This window comes from Microcaecilia unicolor, chromosome 9, assembly GCF_901765095.1.
Source record: "Microcaecilia unicolor chromosome 9, aMicUni1.1, whole genome shotgun sequence".
Taxonomy (NCBI): Eukaryota; Metazoa; Chordata; class Amphibia; order Gymnophiona; family Siphonopidae; genus Microcaecilia; species Microcaecilia unicolor.
Genome location: NC_044039.1, coordinates 202,128,750 through 202,145,142, shown reverse-complemented (window position 1 = coordinate 202,145,142; position 16,393 = coordinate 202,128,750). Strand labels below are relative to the sequence as shown.

General features: G+C 41.8%; 1 protein-coding gene across 3 annotated transcripts in view; it reads right to left on the bottom strand.

Moving 5' to 3' along the window:
• Positions 1 to 16,393, bottom strand: part of ATG2B (autophagy related 2B) — a 194,844-nt gene that overhangs the window by 21,945 nt on the left and 156,506 nt on the right. For all 3 annotated transcript variants that reach the window (XM_030214373.1, XM_030214374.1, XM_030214375.1), the window contains exons 35-37: positions 12,737 to 12,815; positions 6,649 to 6,850; positions 1,159 to 1,228 (exon numbers count right to left, since the gene is read on the bottom strand). In XM_030214373.1, coding sequence (XP_030070233.1) covers positions 1,159 to 1,228; positions 6,649 to 6,850; positions 12,737 to 12,815 — 351 coding nt within the window. The remainder of the gene's footprint in view (positions 1 to 1,158; positions 1,229 to 6,648; positions 6,851 to 12,736; positions 12,816 to 16,393) is intronic.

The following is a 16,393-nucleotide window of genomic DNA, read 5'->3' as shown; positions in this document are numbered from 1 at the left end:
GGAGGAGCTAAGGCATAGTGTTCTTTATAGGTACTTTCTCCAACCGCATGTCAAGGAGCATAACTCGGGATGGCAAGGAATAGCACAGTGTAAGAGTTCATGAAATTAGAGGAGAGTCTTGGGAATTGGGGCGAGTCCAGTAACACTGTTTATAGAAAGGGGAAAAACCATCCATTTCTCATCAGCAGCTTCAATGAGTGGTTGAAGAACTAGTGTAAAGAAGGGGAATCAGAATATCTAGAAGGTTGATGCTGTACATGGAAAAAAAGATTATACTGTAACAATGGCAGGTCTATGCATGGGTCTGTTCACCTGGAGGTCAATTTTCAAAGTGATGTACATGAATAAAAAAGTATTTCACCTGCATTAAACAGCTATCTGAAAACCACCATTTCTTACTGTAGCTAAAAGAATGCATTTTGCTCTGAATCAGGTGTAGTTTTAGCTGCACAGAGAAAAAGTATTCCTGGAGGACTATTTAGATTAGGGGAGTACAAGTGTATATGTAGACTACAGTTTGAAATCTTGATCTTGCCACGTTGTGCCTGCATGAGTGGGAAAATGTAGGATATAAGTGAACAATAAATAAATAAATAAAACCTGATTTGCAGAAAGAGCAGGTGCAAGTGACTAGCAACTTTTACAGTGAAAAGTGTGTACTCTGAAAATTTCTGCAAAGCCTGTGGATAAAAGCATGCACAGTAATATTCTTTGAAAAGACCAGCGAATGGTTTGAAAACTGCCCCCTTCACCTTTTTAGAGACAGGATTGGTTCCACAGATTGCAGGGAGAAGGAGAAAATTACAAACCGGTTAGTCTGATTTTGGTGGTGGGAAAACTAATGGATTCTTGTTAAAGAAAGGATTGTGAAGTACCTTGAATCTAGTGTCTAGAGTATGGCACATCGCAGGATCTCTGACCACATGATTTTATCAAAACAAAACTCATCAATTTACTTGATTGGATGACCAAACAATTACATTGGGGGTGGGTACTGGATGTAGCAAACTCACACTTAAGTAAGGCTTGGGAAAAGTGATTTTCAAAAGCTATTTACCCAAGTAAAAACATATAGATCCAAATAGAAGTTCTGCCTGGAAATTGTTCTCTACATGACTAGGAGCATGCACATTGTTCCAAAATTGCATTGCATCATACCTGATCCATTGATACATGTTTGCCATGGTAATCAAGACGAATTGGAACTTCTGAAGTAAACCGAAATTCTCTGAAAGGTTATAAACAATAACAAAATCAGTGCTAACCTTGCTGACAATGAATTGTCTACACTGGAAACATCTAAATCAAAAGCAAAAACATCCCAAAGCATGAATTTATTCCATGTATGTCTGGTAATATTTTTCACTGAGGCACATAAAACCAGGATCCAAGTAGCTAAAGAACTAGATTTATTAGAAACAATCAATTCCACAACAGAGCTTGAGGCAGGATTCTTCAAACCTTTAAATACAGAACTGAAAAATGTAGAAAACGCCGACAGGGTGTTGGGGTGCAGCTCAGACACTAATTGTTATTCACAGAAACAGAAGCCTGCGCAGCCTTCTACATGGAATGTTGCTAGTGGAATAGCAACATTCCATGTAGACTCTCCAACAGTAGTAACATTCCATGTAGAATCTCCAATGGTATCTATTTTATTTTTGTTACATTTGTACCCTGCGCTTTCCCACTCATGGCAGGCTCAATGCAGCTTACATGGGGCAATGGAGGGTTAAGTGAGTTGCCCAGAGTCACAAGGAGCTGCCTGTGCCTGAAGTGGGAATCGAACTCAGTTCCTCAGGACCAAAGTCCACCACCCTAACCACTAGGCCACTCCTCCACTTGCTTTCCCTTCTGTTAGACAGATAAAGGCTTTTCGCACTCATAAGTCTTCTTTTTTCTATCAGGCTGCAACTTACTGGAATAAGATACCTCTTTCCCTTAGGCAACTGGACAATCATATGTTATTTAGAAAATGGTTGAAAACTTCTTTTTACTATTATAACTATGAATGATTATTGTTTATGCTCTGTTGTATTTGATGTACTCTGTTGAGCCTGTAATTTAGAAAATTGTAAAAAAAAAAAGTCTTCTTTTTGAGTATTATAACTATGATTACTACTGTGCTGTATTTGATATATTTTGTTGAGCTTGTTACGTAATTTCTTGAAAAATGCTTCAATGTTCTTGACTGTAACCTGCATTAAACTGGTTGGTCTTTGCAGAATATAAGACTTAGTAGTAAAAATAACAATAATAATAATTGCTATCAATACATTGATTGCACATTTTTTCAGTTCTAGATTTAAAAGTTTGAAGACTCCTGATGCAGGCATTGTTGCAGAAACAGACAAACCTAGGGCCCTGTTTACTAAGCCGTGCTGTAGGTACGCTAACGATAAAGACACCTATTATTTTGTCATGGCAGGCTTAAGTCAGGAGTGATCTTAAGAGGTCCTCATCTCTCCTTACCCCTTTTCTCCCAAATTACACTATCCTATCCACCCTCTTTTATCCTAGTCATATATTATCTACCTCAACTTATCATACACTACTAAGCCCGACTTTACGTTGTTTTACTACTGTTTTATTGACAATTCTATTCTTAACTTTGTATTTCAAATTACTATGTAAGCTGCATTGAGCCTGCATTGTGTGGGAAAGCGCGGGATACAAATGTAATAATAATAATAATAATAATAATAATAATAATAATATTCCTATGGGTGTCTCTATCATTAGCGTGCACTAAAAACTTTGCACACCTACAGTGTGGCTTAGTAAACAGGGCCCCTAGATTTTTTTTGTAACTACTTGGTTCCTGGTTTTAAGCGCCTCCCTGTCTTCCTTTTTTTTTTTTAATGAGTTACTTTCTCGCAAGGGTTTGATGCTCTCCTTTTTGTGTGTGTGTGTGTGTGTGTGTGTGGGGGGGGGGGGGTTGAATACTTTCCAATGGTCAGGTTTGTAAAAGGATCTAGACCCATTTTGGAGCTACAAGGGGGTAGTAGGCACCAACATTTAGAAGCCAAGAACGTGTGTAAATAACCAGAATACTGTGGTATACACATCTGTATGTGTATTCCAGCTATGTGTTATTCTATAACATGGCACCTAAATGCAACGACGTGTAGTTTGAAGGTGGACAAACACATGGGCAGAGTCTGGGTGGAGGGCACAATTCCACATGCAAATTATCGAATAACATAGTAACATGGAAGGGATCTATTGTTCTATATAGAATACTAATATAACTGGGTATATACGAATGTATGTGTTTAGGCGTGAAGGCCACCTATAGAGCTAATGCAAATGCTCACACCTAGATTGCTGAAAACCGTACGTATTATACTTTACATGTATTTTTAAGCATTCTAGACATGAGCATTTACACTAGCTCTATGGGTGGCTTTAGTGCTCGCGCCTATACACATACATAGATATATACCCGGGTACATTAGTATTCTATAAAGAATAGATCCCTTCTATACGAATGCCCTCCATGCAAATTTGATACTTTTTTCTAGTTGAATCTTGCTACCTAGAAGGCAGCATGCTGCCAGTGGCTTGATATATGAAAACTGATAGCAATGAGGCTCAGCTAGGTGACGTGGAGGGGCATTTTCAATATGACGTCTAAGTCTGACTTTGGACATTTTGCAAAGAACGTCCAAAATCTCAATAGGAAGAAAAACGTCTATCTTTTGTTTTCGAAAATGCTGTTTTCAACAAGGTTTTATGATTTGGATGTTTTGTTTTTTTGGTCTATTTTCAAACAAAAAACGTCCAAGTGCAAAACACACAAAATCTAGACACTGGGATGTAGGAGAAGCCAGCATTTTTAGTAGATTGGTCCCCCAGACATCCCAGGAAAACAGTAGGGCACCCTAGGGGTCACTGCAGTGCAGGGGCGTAGCCACGGGTGGGCCTGGGCCCACCCAACTTTGGGTCAGGCCCGCCCAGCAGCAAAGTTCCTGACGGCGATTCCAGTCGCAGCGATTCCCACACGCTGCCGCTCAATCTCCTTGCGCTACTCTGCAGGAGAGACTTCCGGGTTAGCGCTTAGTAGCGTGAGGAGATTGTTGAGCGGCAGCCGGCAGGCAGCATGTGGGAATTGCTGCGACTGGAATCGCCGTCAGGAACTTTGCTGCTGGGCGGGCCTGCAAGGAGGGTGAGATGCTGCAGCTGCACGGTGGGGGGGAAGATGTCGCATGGGGGAGGTTAGACGGGGGGACACAGCAGCTGCACAGGGGGAAGGGAAGATGGAAAGAAAGATGCTGCACAGGGGGGAGGGAAGATGGAAAGATGAGGCTTGGTTGGTGGGTGAGGGAGATGCAGCAAAGGGGTGGAGGGGTGAGGAAGGGACAAGTCTTGGCTGTGTATGAGGTGGAGGGGAGGGACACATGCTGCATACAGAGGGGATAGGTGGGGAGGGGGAGAAATTGTAGGCATAGGGGTGGAGAGGAGGGAGAAATGGTGGGTATAGTGGTGGAGGGAGGGCGGAGCAGAGAAAATTTTGTGCCCACCCACTTTGGGCTCAGGCCCACCCAAAACTGGCTGTCTGGCTACGCCACTGCTGCAGTGAACTTCATAAAATGCACCCAGGTACACATCTCACCATTGCACCCTTATCTTGTCTGTTAAGTCCCCCAAAACCCACCACCCCCAACTGTACACCACTACCATAACCCTTACGGGTGAAGGGGACACCTATTTGTGGGTACAGTGGGTTTCTGGTGAGTTTTAGAGGGTTCACAGTTTCCTCCACAAGTGTAACAGGTAGGGAGAGGTATGGGCCTGGGTCCACCTCTCTGCAGTGCACTACACCCACCACTAGATTATTCCAGGCACCTGCATGCTGTTCTAATGGACCTGAGTATAACATCTGAGGTTGGCATACAGGCTGGCAAGTAATGTTTTTAATCACATTTTTGGGGGGTGGGAGGGAGATAGTGACCACCGGGGGAGTAAGGGGAAGTCACCCCTGATTCCCTCCAGTGGTCATCTGGTCATTTAGGGCACCTTTTTGTGCCTTATTCGTTATAAAAACAGGTGTAGCTCAAAACATCTTAGTGCTATAGTCTTGGATGGTTTTGTTCTGTTCCATTATGGCTGAAAAACGTTTAAGTGTTAGGAACGCCCAAATCCCACCCTTAACACACCTCTGACATGCCCCCCTTGTGATTTGAACATACTTCTGACAGACTCCATAGAAAAACATCTAAAAATTGGTTTTGAAAACACCAATTTGGATGTTTTTGTAAGAAAAATGTCCAAATGCAGATTTATGCCACTTTTTGGATGTTTTTCTCTTTTGAAAATGAACCCACTAGCCAACTCCTGGGTTAACTACACTAATTTACTTTTCTTTAAATAGGGCAACTGCACCTCTTCTTTGATGACTACTACTAAAAATTAACTTTATTAGCGCTTACTACAGCAGATTTATTCTGGAAACAGTGTCTGGTTTAAATACCATTCCATTATTCTTTTTTAAAAGATAGACTGTAAAAAAAACTTGGGGCCCTCTTTACTAAGGTAAGCTAGTGTTTTTAGAGCGCGTTAACACTAGAGACACCCATAGGAATATATGGGTGTCTCTAGCATTAGTGCACGTTAAAAACGCTTGCATGCCTACAGCGCGATTTAGTAAACAGAGCCCTTGGTCTCTCATTTTACTAATTGCAAGAAGTTTCTGCAGTGATGTTACTGAAGTTTAAAGCAAATACTGTGTAAAAAAAAAAATCAAAATACATGCTTATTTACAGTAATGTTCTTCGAAAAGACCTGCAGAAACCCTCCTTCGCAAATTGCATTTGTCATACCAAAGGAAAAAAAAGAGGGCAAAGCCTCGCCTCACCCTATGCTTGGAACAACCTTCCTGAATCCTTACGCCAAGCCCCCTCCCTGCCCGTCTTCAAGTCTTTGCTTAAAGCCCACCTCTTCAATGCTGCGTTCGGCATCTAACCCTTACCGTTCAGTGAATCCAGACTGCCCCAATTTGACTGCCCCTATCAGACCGACCGTTCACTTGTCTATTAGATTGTAAGCTCTTTGAGCAGGGACTGTCTCTCTTTGTTAAATTGTACAGCGCTGCGTAACCCTAGTAGCGCTCTAGAAATGTTAAGTAGTAGTAGTATATATTTATTTGGAAAAGCTTACGACAAAGTCCCTCCTTGTATCCATAACACCTGAACTGTAGCTATCATAAGGACTTATTGAACCCTATTGCCCTTCTCCTTCTCTTCTCCTCTGTAATTACTCCCTAACCTCTTCAACTTCAATGTACTTGATTGTTTATTGCCTGTTTGATGTATGTCTTTCAGCCTGATGTAAGCCACATTGAGTCTGCCAATGGGTGGGAAAATGTGGGATATAAATGCTATAAATAAGTAAGTAAGTAAATAAATAAATAAATATCTGCTTTTCTCTTACAAAAACTCTTTTAATATACTAAAATGTTCTTTGGCAGTAGTTTTGCTACTATCTGCTATAGACAGAGTGGTGAGGGGGAGGGGAGGAGAGCAACTAGGCTGCCGTATTATCTGGCCACTACATGCAGTTTCTAAGGTGTCCCGGAGCAGCATTAACAATCTTCACAAAGAACGTCACCAACTCTGCATGTTTGATAATACAGAAATTATTTTTTACCTAAAAAATACTGGCTGATCACCAAATGATGTCCGTGTCTCGTGGATGTCATGCTCATTTCCATTAATTTGATTTGTGAAACCAGTGCTGCCATTCTGGTTTGACTGGGTCTGTTCTACACAAATGAGTGAACTTGGCTTCTTGACACTGCTGAGGTTTCTAGGCAAGCTGCAAGTGACATCTGCAGATGGAGACTTTTTCACTACAATTAGACAAAAGAGGTACCAAATCAAAACTAATTTAATAAGATGTTGTGTATATCCTATATAATAATTCTCACCTCCAACGTTCTATGCTTGGGACCGTGGCTCCCTGGCTGCAAGTGGTCTGCGAGGCAGACACGCACGGACGTCACTGACGTCAACACAGCTGATTCCAAGGCAAGGGGAGGAGTAGGGAAACACGTGCAGCGTGTTTCCCTACTCCTCCTACTGCCTCGGAATCAGCTGTCACCCCCCCCGCGCTATGGCCCCCTCAAAACCCACCCCCTCCCGCAAACCTGTCAATCCCCCCCCCCCAGAACGCCGAAAACCGCACCCCCCCTCCCGCCGCTGTTGTGCACTACCTTCGGGTGGGTTCCTCAATCATCTTCTTAGAAAGTTTAACTCTGTGCGTCTGACGTCAGACGCACGGAGTTAAACTTTCTAAGAAGATGATTGAGGAACCTACGGAAAGGGAAGGTAGCACAACAACGGCGGCGGCGGTGGGAACGACAGGTTCGCTGAAGGGGGGGGGGGGTTCGAGGGGGCCGTAGCACGGGGGGGGGGGGGGGGGGAATTGCCTGCCTAAGGCCCGTTTCCTTGCCTACAGAAACGGGCCTTTTTTACTAGTATTTTATAATTCTACAAATACATTCACCAGGAGGGTCTAAAGGAAACAAGTCTAAATGTGCAAGTGAAAATAAAAAAAGAAGAAATTAGGGCTTACTTGCTCATTTTCTTTCCTTGAGTTCCTCTAGACAAGTCCGGATATATTTATTCACTCCATTTAATCATCTCTCTGACCTCATGTGCAACTTTCTTTAAATTAGTTACCTTATTTTCTAACTCCTCTTACTCTCTTACCTATCTATGGGCCCTGTTTACTAAGCCGCGTTATAGGCATTTTAGGGTCTAACACGTGTTAACCATGTATGCGCCTACAATATCCCTATAGGCACCTACACAGTTAGCGCACACACTAACTGTAGGCAGGTTAAAAATGCTAACGTGACTTAGTAAATAGGGCCCTATATGTTCCATCTTTGCTTATACCCTATGCTGTCTATTAAAATGTTCTATTACATATTGTGTTGACATAGTAAATAGTATACTATGCCATACTTTGTATTGTTATTTAAATATTTTTACTGCTGTAATTGTCTATAGCTTATGTTTGATTTATTCTCACTGTACACTGTCTTGAGTGAATTTTTTCATAAAGGTGGTAAATAAATCCTAATAAATAATTGTGGGTTTATGCTCTCCTACCAACAGACAGATGTTAAGACCCATTGGTTTGATAACATTCTCCTAAAAGGTCCTGTGCAGTCCACAGCTAGCCAATACTTTTGTAACAACCAACTGTTACGGTGCTCCCCCTAGAAAGTTTTTGAATGACATGAAGGAGTAGCTGGGTGGGGGAATACTGCACAGTATTGTAAAACTGTGTTATTTACACAAATGGCCTTCTATCTCTGCAAACACGTAGAATTTAAAGTAAATTTAAAGTGGATTAACATGGCTAATTACTCTACACTAAATTAAAAATAACATTATTTTTTCTACCATTTTTGTCTGGCCAGCTAATCTTTAGAAACATGTAGGCCTCAGTCCCTGGTCACTGCTTTCCTGCTGAAGGAATGAAGTTAGTTTAAAGTGCTGCAAGTCAAAAGAGAATGCTGGTTCAAAGTGATAACTCCTGAGGAAGTTAAACTTAGTGAAATGAAGGAGCTCCGTTGGGACAAGGACGATAGCTGCATCCATTACTCCATATAAACTGCAATTTCGATAAGAGGAATAAGACTCCATGAATGAAAAAAAAATGTGAATACGGTGATTCCAGTTCAAAGTTAAATCTCAACCTTTGATTTTTATATTATAAGAAAAAAATCTGAAAATGTGGACAATTATTGCATTTAATAAAGAAGTAAAAGGAAAGGGGGAAGTTTTTGACTAATGATGTTTTGACAGTAGCAGCTGTTGAAAAACCCCCAAAAAATGAGCACTACTCTATTTTCCTGAAGTCTTTTCCTCCTACATATAAATAAATTCTTGGTGCAGATAGTGACAGACTAATTTGCGTTGATATTCATTCTTACTATACAATCTTCAATCTCCATCCTTTTTTTCAAAGCAGCTTTCCATTCCTTTCCCTCACCCAGGTCCTCCCATTTAACTTCTTCTTATTCCTCAGTCTTTCTTTGAACTATCTTTGAACTATTTTCTCTCCTCCCTGCCACACAAAATCTCTTCTGTTTCTCTATCTCTCTCTGCCCCCCAGCCAGGCAGCATCTCCTCTCTCTCTGTTTCTCTCTCCACTTGCTATGCAGCTTCACCTCTCTGTCAGTCTCTCCCCACTGTCAACCAGCATAGGCCCATCTCTCTCTCTCTTTCTGTCTCCCCCTCCCTGATATCACCCCATCTCTTTCTGTCTCTATTCTCTCCCATCATGGCCCCATCTTTTTCTATCTCTTTACCCCATCCAGCATAACCCTTTCTCTCTTCTTCCCTCCAATCCAGTATGAACCTGTCTCCCTCTCTTTTTCTATCCCCCCCCCTCAACATGGCCCTCTCACTTTCTTTCTCTCTTTGTCCCCCCCCCCCCCCAGCACCTTGTTGTGCTCTCCTGAGTTCGATGTGACAGCAGTAAAAACAGGAAGACCTGTGGGACCACTGCCCTGCACAAATCCCTAGCTCTGCCAGTCCCACCCCTCCAACATAGGAAGTTTACATCAGAGGAGGTGGGACCAGAAAGCTAGCAGCGGTGTGCACTGGGAAATGGTCCCAAGCATCTTCCTCATGTTTTTAACTCTGGAATTGACACTGCAGATCTTGGAAGGAAGTGGAGGCAGCATGAGAGAGAGGAGAAGGCTGCAGTTGGGGCTGGAAAGGTTTAGCCTCCCCAAGCATCTCATATGGGGCACATATGCCAGATTGCCAATAAAATCAGTCGGGTGGGGTATCCACTGAAAAAATCCTAGGAACAACACTGAGTCAGAAATAAATTTTCCCCCTAAAAATGTTCAAGAAGGCACTGGAATAACTGTCCACCAAGTCAGGCTCTGAACCACCGAACAAATTAAAATTAAAACAAGAAACCTTGAAAAGAAATGGAACAAAGGCCACTTCTATTTCTTCATGTCATTGGTCTACGACCATTATCCATAAACACAAAATGCTAATTTCCTAGGTCTGGGTAGAATTAAGGAAAGAAAATTAGCAGGTAAGCCCTAGTTTCTTCTTTCTCATTTTCCATCCAGACCAGTAACTACATAGAGTGAGGATCTCTACATACCCACCACTAACATTCTTGTCCTAAAGGCCGCATCCTGCTTTGCCTGAACATTCAATATGAGTGCCAAATAGAAGAGCGCAAGGATGACCTCATCACTGTGTAACAAATGTCTTGAGGCGTAATCAAGCTATGATCAGCTCAAGACAATGCCTGCACCCTAGAGGAATTATTTCAAAGACCCAGAGGTACTGCGTGACCTTGAGCAATGTACTCCAAAACAATTGCTTCCTTAATGCACCAAGTTACTGATACCCTCAAAGCAGCTTCCACCTTTCTTGGCCCATCAAATACTGCAAATAGATGTTTTGACTGTAGAATTCTATGGTCGCCATCAGATATCTCCTCATGGCTTTATGCAGCTCTGCCATGACATCATGATCTTTCATATGACAAAACAGGGGAAAAACTGATTTATGTGAAAGGAGGATAGCACCTTGGGCAAAAAGGATGAAACTGGTCATAGAATAACACTGTAATCCAATATCACTAGACAGTGTTCCCAACAAGAGATGGCTTACAACTCCAAGATTCTCTTGCCCACGCATATTGCAACTAGAACCACTGTCTTCAATGTCACACCCTTAAGAGTAGCCTCTTGAAGCAGTTCAAAAGGACACTTAGCCAAGGCAGAGATGACAAGATTAAGGTCCCACCAATGGTGTCACAAATGCTTCACCCATCTATAAATGACAGACATCTGAGTTGACAGTCTCTGACAGGACCTTCATTTATTTATTTATTGCATTTGTATCCCACATTTTCCCACCTATTTGCAGGCTCAATGTGGCTTACAAGTTCCCGTTATGGCAATCGCCATTCCAGGGTGAAAGATACAATTGGTAGTCCGTAGGGACCAGATGTAAAAAGAAAATAGTCAGAAACTAGGTGGAGTGTTGATGTGTAATAAATAACTATTATTCCATTTGGTATGCCTTATTGAAGAGATAGGTCTTCAAAGATTTACGAAAGTTAGTTATTTCGTAGATTGTTTTTAGGTTACGTGGCAGGGCATTCCATATCTGCATGCTCATATAGGAAAGCATATAACATAAAACATAAACATACAGGAAAACATATAACATAAACATAAAACATAACAGGCAAAGGCAACCACTTGAACCCACAATAAAATTAGCACCCTTTATCTAACTTCTCCTGCAAATAGGCCAAAATATCCAGGAGGGACATTCCAAGGGCATGAAGACCACATTCTCCACACTTGGACATATGCAGGAGAGATAGATCTCTTCCTAGCCTGCAACAGAGGCACAGTCACTTTGTTGGAGTAGCCTCACTGTTTAAACAGTCAGGTTGTAAGACAGAATCTATATATATAAAAGGCAACCCCAACGTTCTGAAGCCTCCACGGAAGTTGAGGCTCCCGGAGTGTCTGCACCGCCCTCGCGTCAAAACGTCATGACGTCGAGGGCGGAGCTATTGACACTCGAGGGCCGAAACGGCTCACAGCGAACAAGGCAAGTAGCTTCGAGGGACGGAGGGAGGGGGCCCCTTGCTAGCGCCCGTTTCATTCCGCTCAGAAACGGGCATTTTTTCCTAGTGGAGCTATATTTGGTATCCAGAATAGCTCCAGAAACAGAAGACCTTCAACTGGATGAGTTCTGTATATCAATGTGTGCCTGGCCAATCTTCAGCCACTAGGTCCACCAGGCCCTTGCGTTTCTCCACCTTCTGAATTACCCTGTTCAGTAGTAGTTATGGAAGGAAAACATAAAATAATGTTAATGCTCAGTGACCACCCCCAGAGGCTTTAACACAGGCCTTCAATCGTTTTGGGAATTCTTTAACAACCTTGTCGATCGATCTCAGTGGCAGGCTGTCCCAAATCATCTGCAGTGCTTCCTAATTCGGCAATTGTTTGCGGCTTTAGGTGGAGCTTGTGAAAGGCCTCCAACATTGCTCCCCAGTCAAAAGTCTATGTCACTGTGATGTCATAACAATATGTTGGTACCCAGTTTTTTTTTTCTTCAAATAATGGTAGTTTTACAGTGCAAACATTTTTAAATGCACAAAAATCACTGGGTAGTCACACTAAAAAAAAATCTGAAACTTTGCCGTGCTTAAAAATAATCTCATTCCACTTGGCACATACATTTATATAGTAACAACAAATAAAGATGTAAAATTTCACAATGAAAGTCCGAGCGGTTGCTGAGAAAATGGCAAAAATCTCTAGGGGATTACTTTATCTTTTTTTGCCTCACTCTGTATAATGTGACGTCTGGTGTTTTTCAGTACCAATCACAGAGCTAAGTGGTGCAGTCACAGGGGAGCTTATCACATTTTCTGTGCAGCCTGCACAAAAGCCTTCACAACAAATTGCATTTGCACTATACAATAAACTGAAAAACTGCACAAGCCGCAGGATAATGCTCGTTTCAAGCACAGTTAAATGAAGATGAAGACTGCATGCTCTCAGCACTATAGGACTGGTTGTTGCTTGCTCGCTAATTCTGGACATAGAAATGTTGCCTGATAACATTGGCTCTGAAATCAACTGTCCAATCAGAACTCAGGGCTTATGAAGCCCAGTTTTAGATACAAATAGCACCAACTGCTCATGATACAACTGTACCTTCTGGATCTGGCATCAAAAAGATTTCCACTTCTGTAGAAAGGCTAGCAAAGAAATCTTTCAGGAAAAATAAGGCATCCTAAAACACAGAAAATAAAGTAAAAAAGATGTTAGTGGTTGATAACCACAATCATAATAATATTAATGAAGGGCTGGCTAAGAGTATCTGATGCCCTAGGCGAACCTTAGGCTGTGTGCCCCCCACCCTTCCCCCAAAGTCCAGAATCTCCCCTCCCTTTCTCTTTTCCTATGCTCCCTGTAGTACATCTCCCCTTCCGCTCCCTATTACCACCCCCATCCCCCCAAGGTGGCCAGCATCTCATCTCCCCTCCCCTACCAACTTCCTAGTTTTGCACCTCATCTCCCCTTCCCTACTCCCATCCTGTGCCCAGCATCTCTCTCCCTTTTTCCTTCTCCCTTCTAAGCCTACCACCCTACCTCTTCCCAGGCCTGAGGCAGTAAGAGCACAAAGTGTCATGGCAGCCCGGGAGAAGAGCTCAGGTGGAGCTGGGAGTTACCTGGGTAGAAGTGAAATTCAATCCACTATTGGATAACTATCCGGATAACTTGGGATGGAGAAAAAGCAGCTCTATGTGTATCTGGTTTGCAGTTGAATATCACTGCTACCCAGATAATGCCAGGCACTCAGCACATTATTTGGATATTCAGCATTAGCCACTATCCAGATACTGATGCTGAATAGCCAAATATTTTTGCCCATGGTGACCAGCCTTTAAAAACAATATGCTGACTACTGCAGGCTAAATATTAACCAGTGTGTTTTTAACAGCATTAAAATGTGTTTTGTATACTATCTCCCCACCCCACATCACATCAACTTTTATTTGTAATAAGCAAGGGGCATGGCAAGTAAAGGTATGGCTTGGCTGTATGCACAGAGATTTAATTGTCAAATTTTCACAAGTGCTTTCCTGTATGCACTTTGTCCTTGCTTTCAATATCAATCTTGCTGCTGTGGTTTGGACAGTCTGCAATGATCGTAATAGGTTTTCTTTGCAGTCTACATATGCTGCATTTTAGCAGTCTAGTTGGGACAATATCAACGTCTGTACTATAAGATGGAATGAATGTCTGGGGAAATAGTCTCTGATTCGTCTCAGTTTCTATAGTGTATGGAAACGTTTTGATGTGATTGCAGCAACTTGGTCTTCAAGGGTCAGATCAAGGATGATGCCTAGTATTTTTATTGTGTAAGATTGTTGATCTATTATGAGGTTTTGGTCAATAGTGGGATTGTGCTGGGAAGATAAAACCAGGAGTTTGGTTATTTCCTCTATTCAGTTTAAGTCTGACACTTGTGGTCCAGTTTTCTATGAGGTCGAGTCTTTTTTTGGCTTTATCCAGTATCTCTGTGATGCTGTTGTTAAAAGGTATGTAGATGGTGACATTGTCTGCGTATATGAATGGGTTTAAACCCAATTTTTTTTCCAGTTTCTTGCCAACAGGATACTGAATAATATTGGTATAATCAGGGAACACTAAGAGACCCCACATTCAGGGGTCCAGGAGGCTGAAAATTCATTGGGCATCTTGACAAGGTAAGATATAGTTCTTAGAAAACTGTTGAACCAGGCTCTAGTTGTTCCTATGTTGTCAAGCAGGGTAATTAGCATTGTGTGATCTAGTAGATCGAAGGCGCTTAACGTATCGAATTGTAGTAGTAGTATTGACTGGCCTTAGCTTATTATTCTTCTGAATTTTGTGATCAGGGTGGTTATGACTGTTTCAGTGCTATAGCATGGTCTGAAGCCTGATTGAGAGCTGTGAAGGTCTGAGAAGTGTGTTAAGTATTCCATTAATTTGTTGCGCTACTAGTCCCTCCATTGTTTTTGTCAGCAGTGGTATTGATGCCAATGGTCTGTAATTAGTGAGTTCACTGATCTTTCTGGTGGCGTTTTTAGGGATTGGAGTGAGTATGATGTTGCCCTTGTCGGAAGGAAAATGGCCATTTGAGAATATGTATTCTATGTGTTCAGTTAAGCGTTTGATGAAGAAATCTGGTGGGTTTTCCATCATGTAGTTTGGGCAGCTGTCTAGCAGACAATTGGCGTGTGCATATTTTGTCAGTAGCGCTTTAACTGAGCTGATTGTTGGTATCTTTTCTTCAAAATATTGTGCGAGCTCGTCTGCTGTTGGTGGTTTTTTGTTTGACATTAGTAGAGCTTGTGTGTGCAGTACGTTTTTCATTAGTTCATACATTTTTTTCATGTTTCTCTCTTCTGGGTGCATGTATATGCTATAGTATTCCGCTTTGGCTCTTTTTATGTTGTGTTTGTACTTGCTTAGGGCTTTCTTCCATGTGGTTTTGTTCATGTTTGATTTGTTTTTGGACCATTTTCTTTTCAGTTTCCTGCACAGATTTTCATCTCTAATAGTGCCTCGCTGAACAAAGGGCACAGTTGTCATTTCCTCTTAGTTTTCATTTTGAGTGGTGCTAATTTGTCTAGTATGCTTCCACTTGGTTCGTCCCAGTTTCTCATGAAGTGGGTATTATGTTTGTTTGGTCATTTATCGCTGTTGACCAGAAGCTATGGTTGTCCACTTTTCCACTGGTTAGGGCAGTGTGTGGTGTCCTTGGCTCTCTGTTTTTGCTGTTCTCTTTCCATTGAAGTGTGAAGGTGAGTTTGTTATGGTCTGCCTATGGCACCTCTGCCCAGTTATGATTCTCTTGGTTGTTACTGGCTAAGAGTCTGTAAGCTAGTATGTCTAATTGGTGATCTTTTACATGAGATGAGATGGCTGGTGCCGTTTTGAAGTTCCATTGGTTCAGGAAGTATGTTAGAAGCCTGGTGTGTTGGCCTCATGTTGCTTGTCAAGGTGTAGATTGATATCACCTAGTAGAAGAACATTTGAGAAGTTTGTGCATATGTCTGATATGAAGTCCATAAGTCGTCTTGTGCGCTGGACCATCTTCCAGGCGGATGGTATAAAACTACACTGCATAATTGATCAGTTAATGTTGAGTCTGTGATTTTGCAAGCCATGATTTCAATTGCAGGATAAATGTTCAGCTGTGGTTTCTACTGTAAAGAAGGATTTGTATATTAAGGCAACCTCCGGCTCCTTTCTTTTTAGTTCTGTTGATGTATGTTATTTTATATCCCGGCAGGCTTGTAAAACAGATCTCGGTCGTCTCACATTTGCAGTCATGTTTCTGTTATGAACAGAATACCTAATTGCTCAGTTTCAATCCAGTCTCTAATTCTGGTTAGCTTGTTAACTGCTGATCTCACATTTATGTAACTTATAGAAATGGGTACATATGTATCAGTGTTGATGTTGGTGTACTTAATAGTCTGTAAATGTCTGTGCTTTCTATCTTTTTTGATGTTGAGGCCATTGCAATTGTTATTTGTGCTTATCTTTTTGGTATTGGTTAGTGTTGATCTCTGCTTTGTTTTGGTTTTTAGTTTGGTCCTTCCAATTGGTGAGGGGGGCATCGTCTTGCTGTAATAAGTACAGGGATTTTGTTCCATTCATTGATCGAGACAGCTTGTAACCCTGTTATCCATAGTATTATCGTGCAGTAGAAAAATCATGATCTAATAATGGCCATAATGGGATATTGTTGTGGGACTTGTGGTAGAGTGATGGTAATTAGGGGTTAATTGCCGGTGCCACCAGTGGTCTACCCAA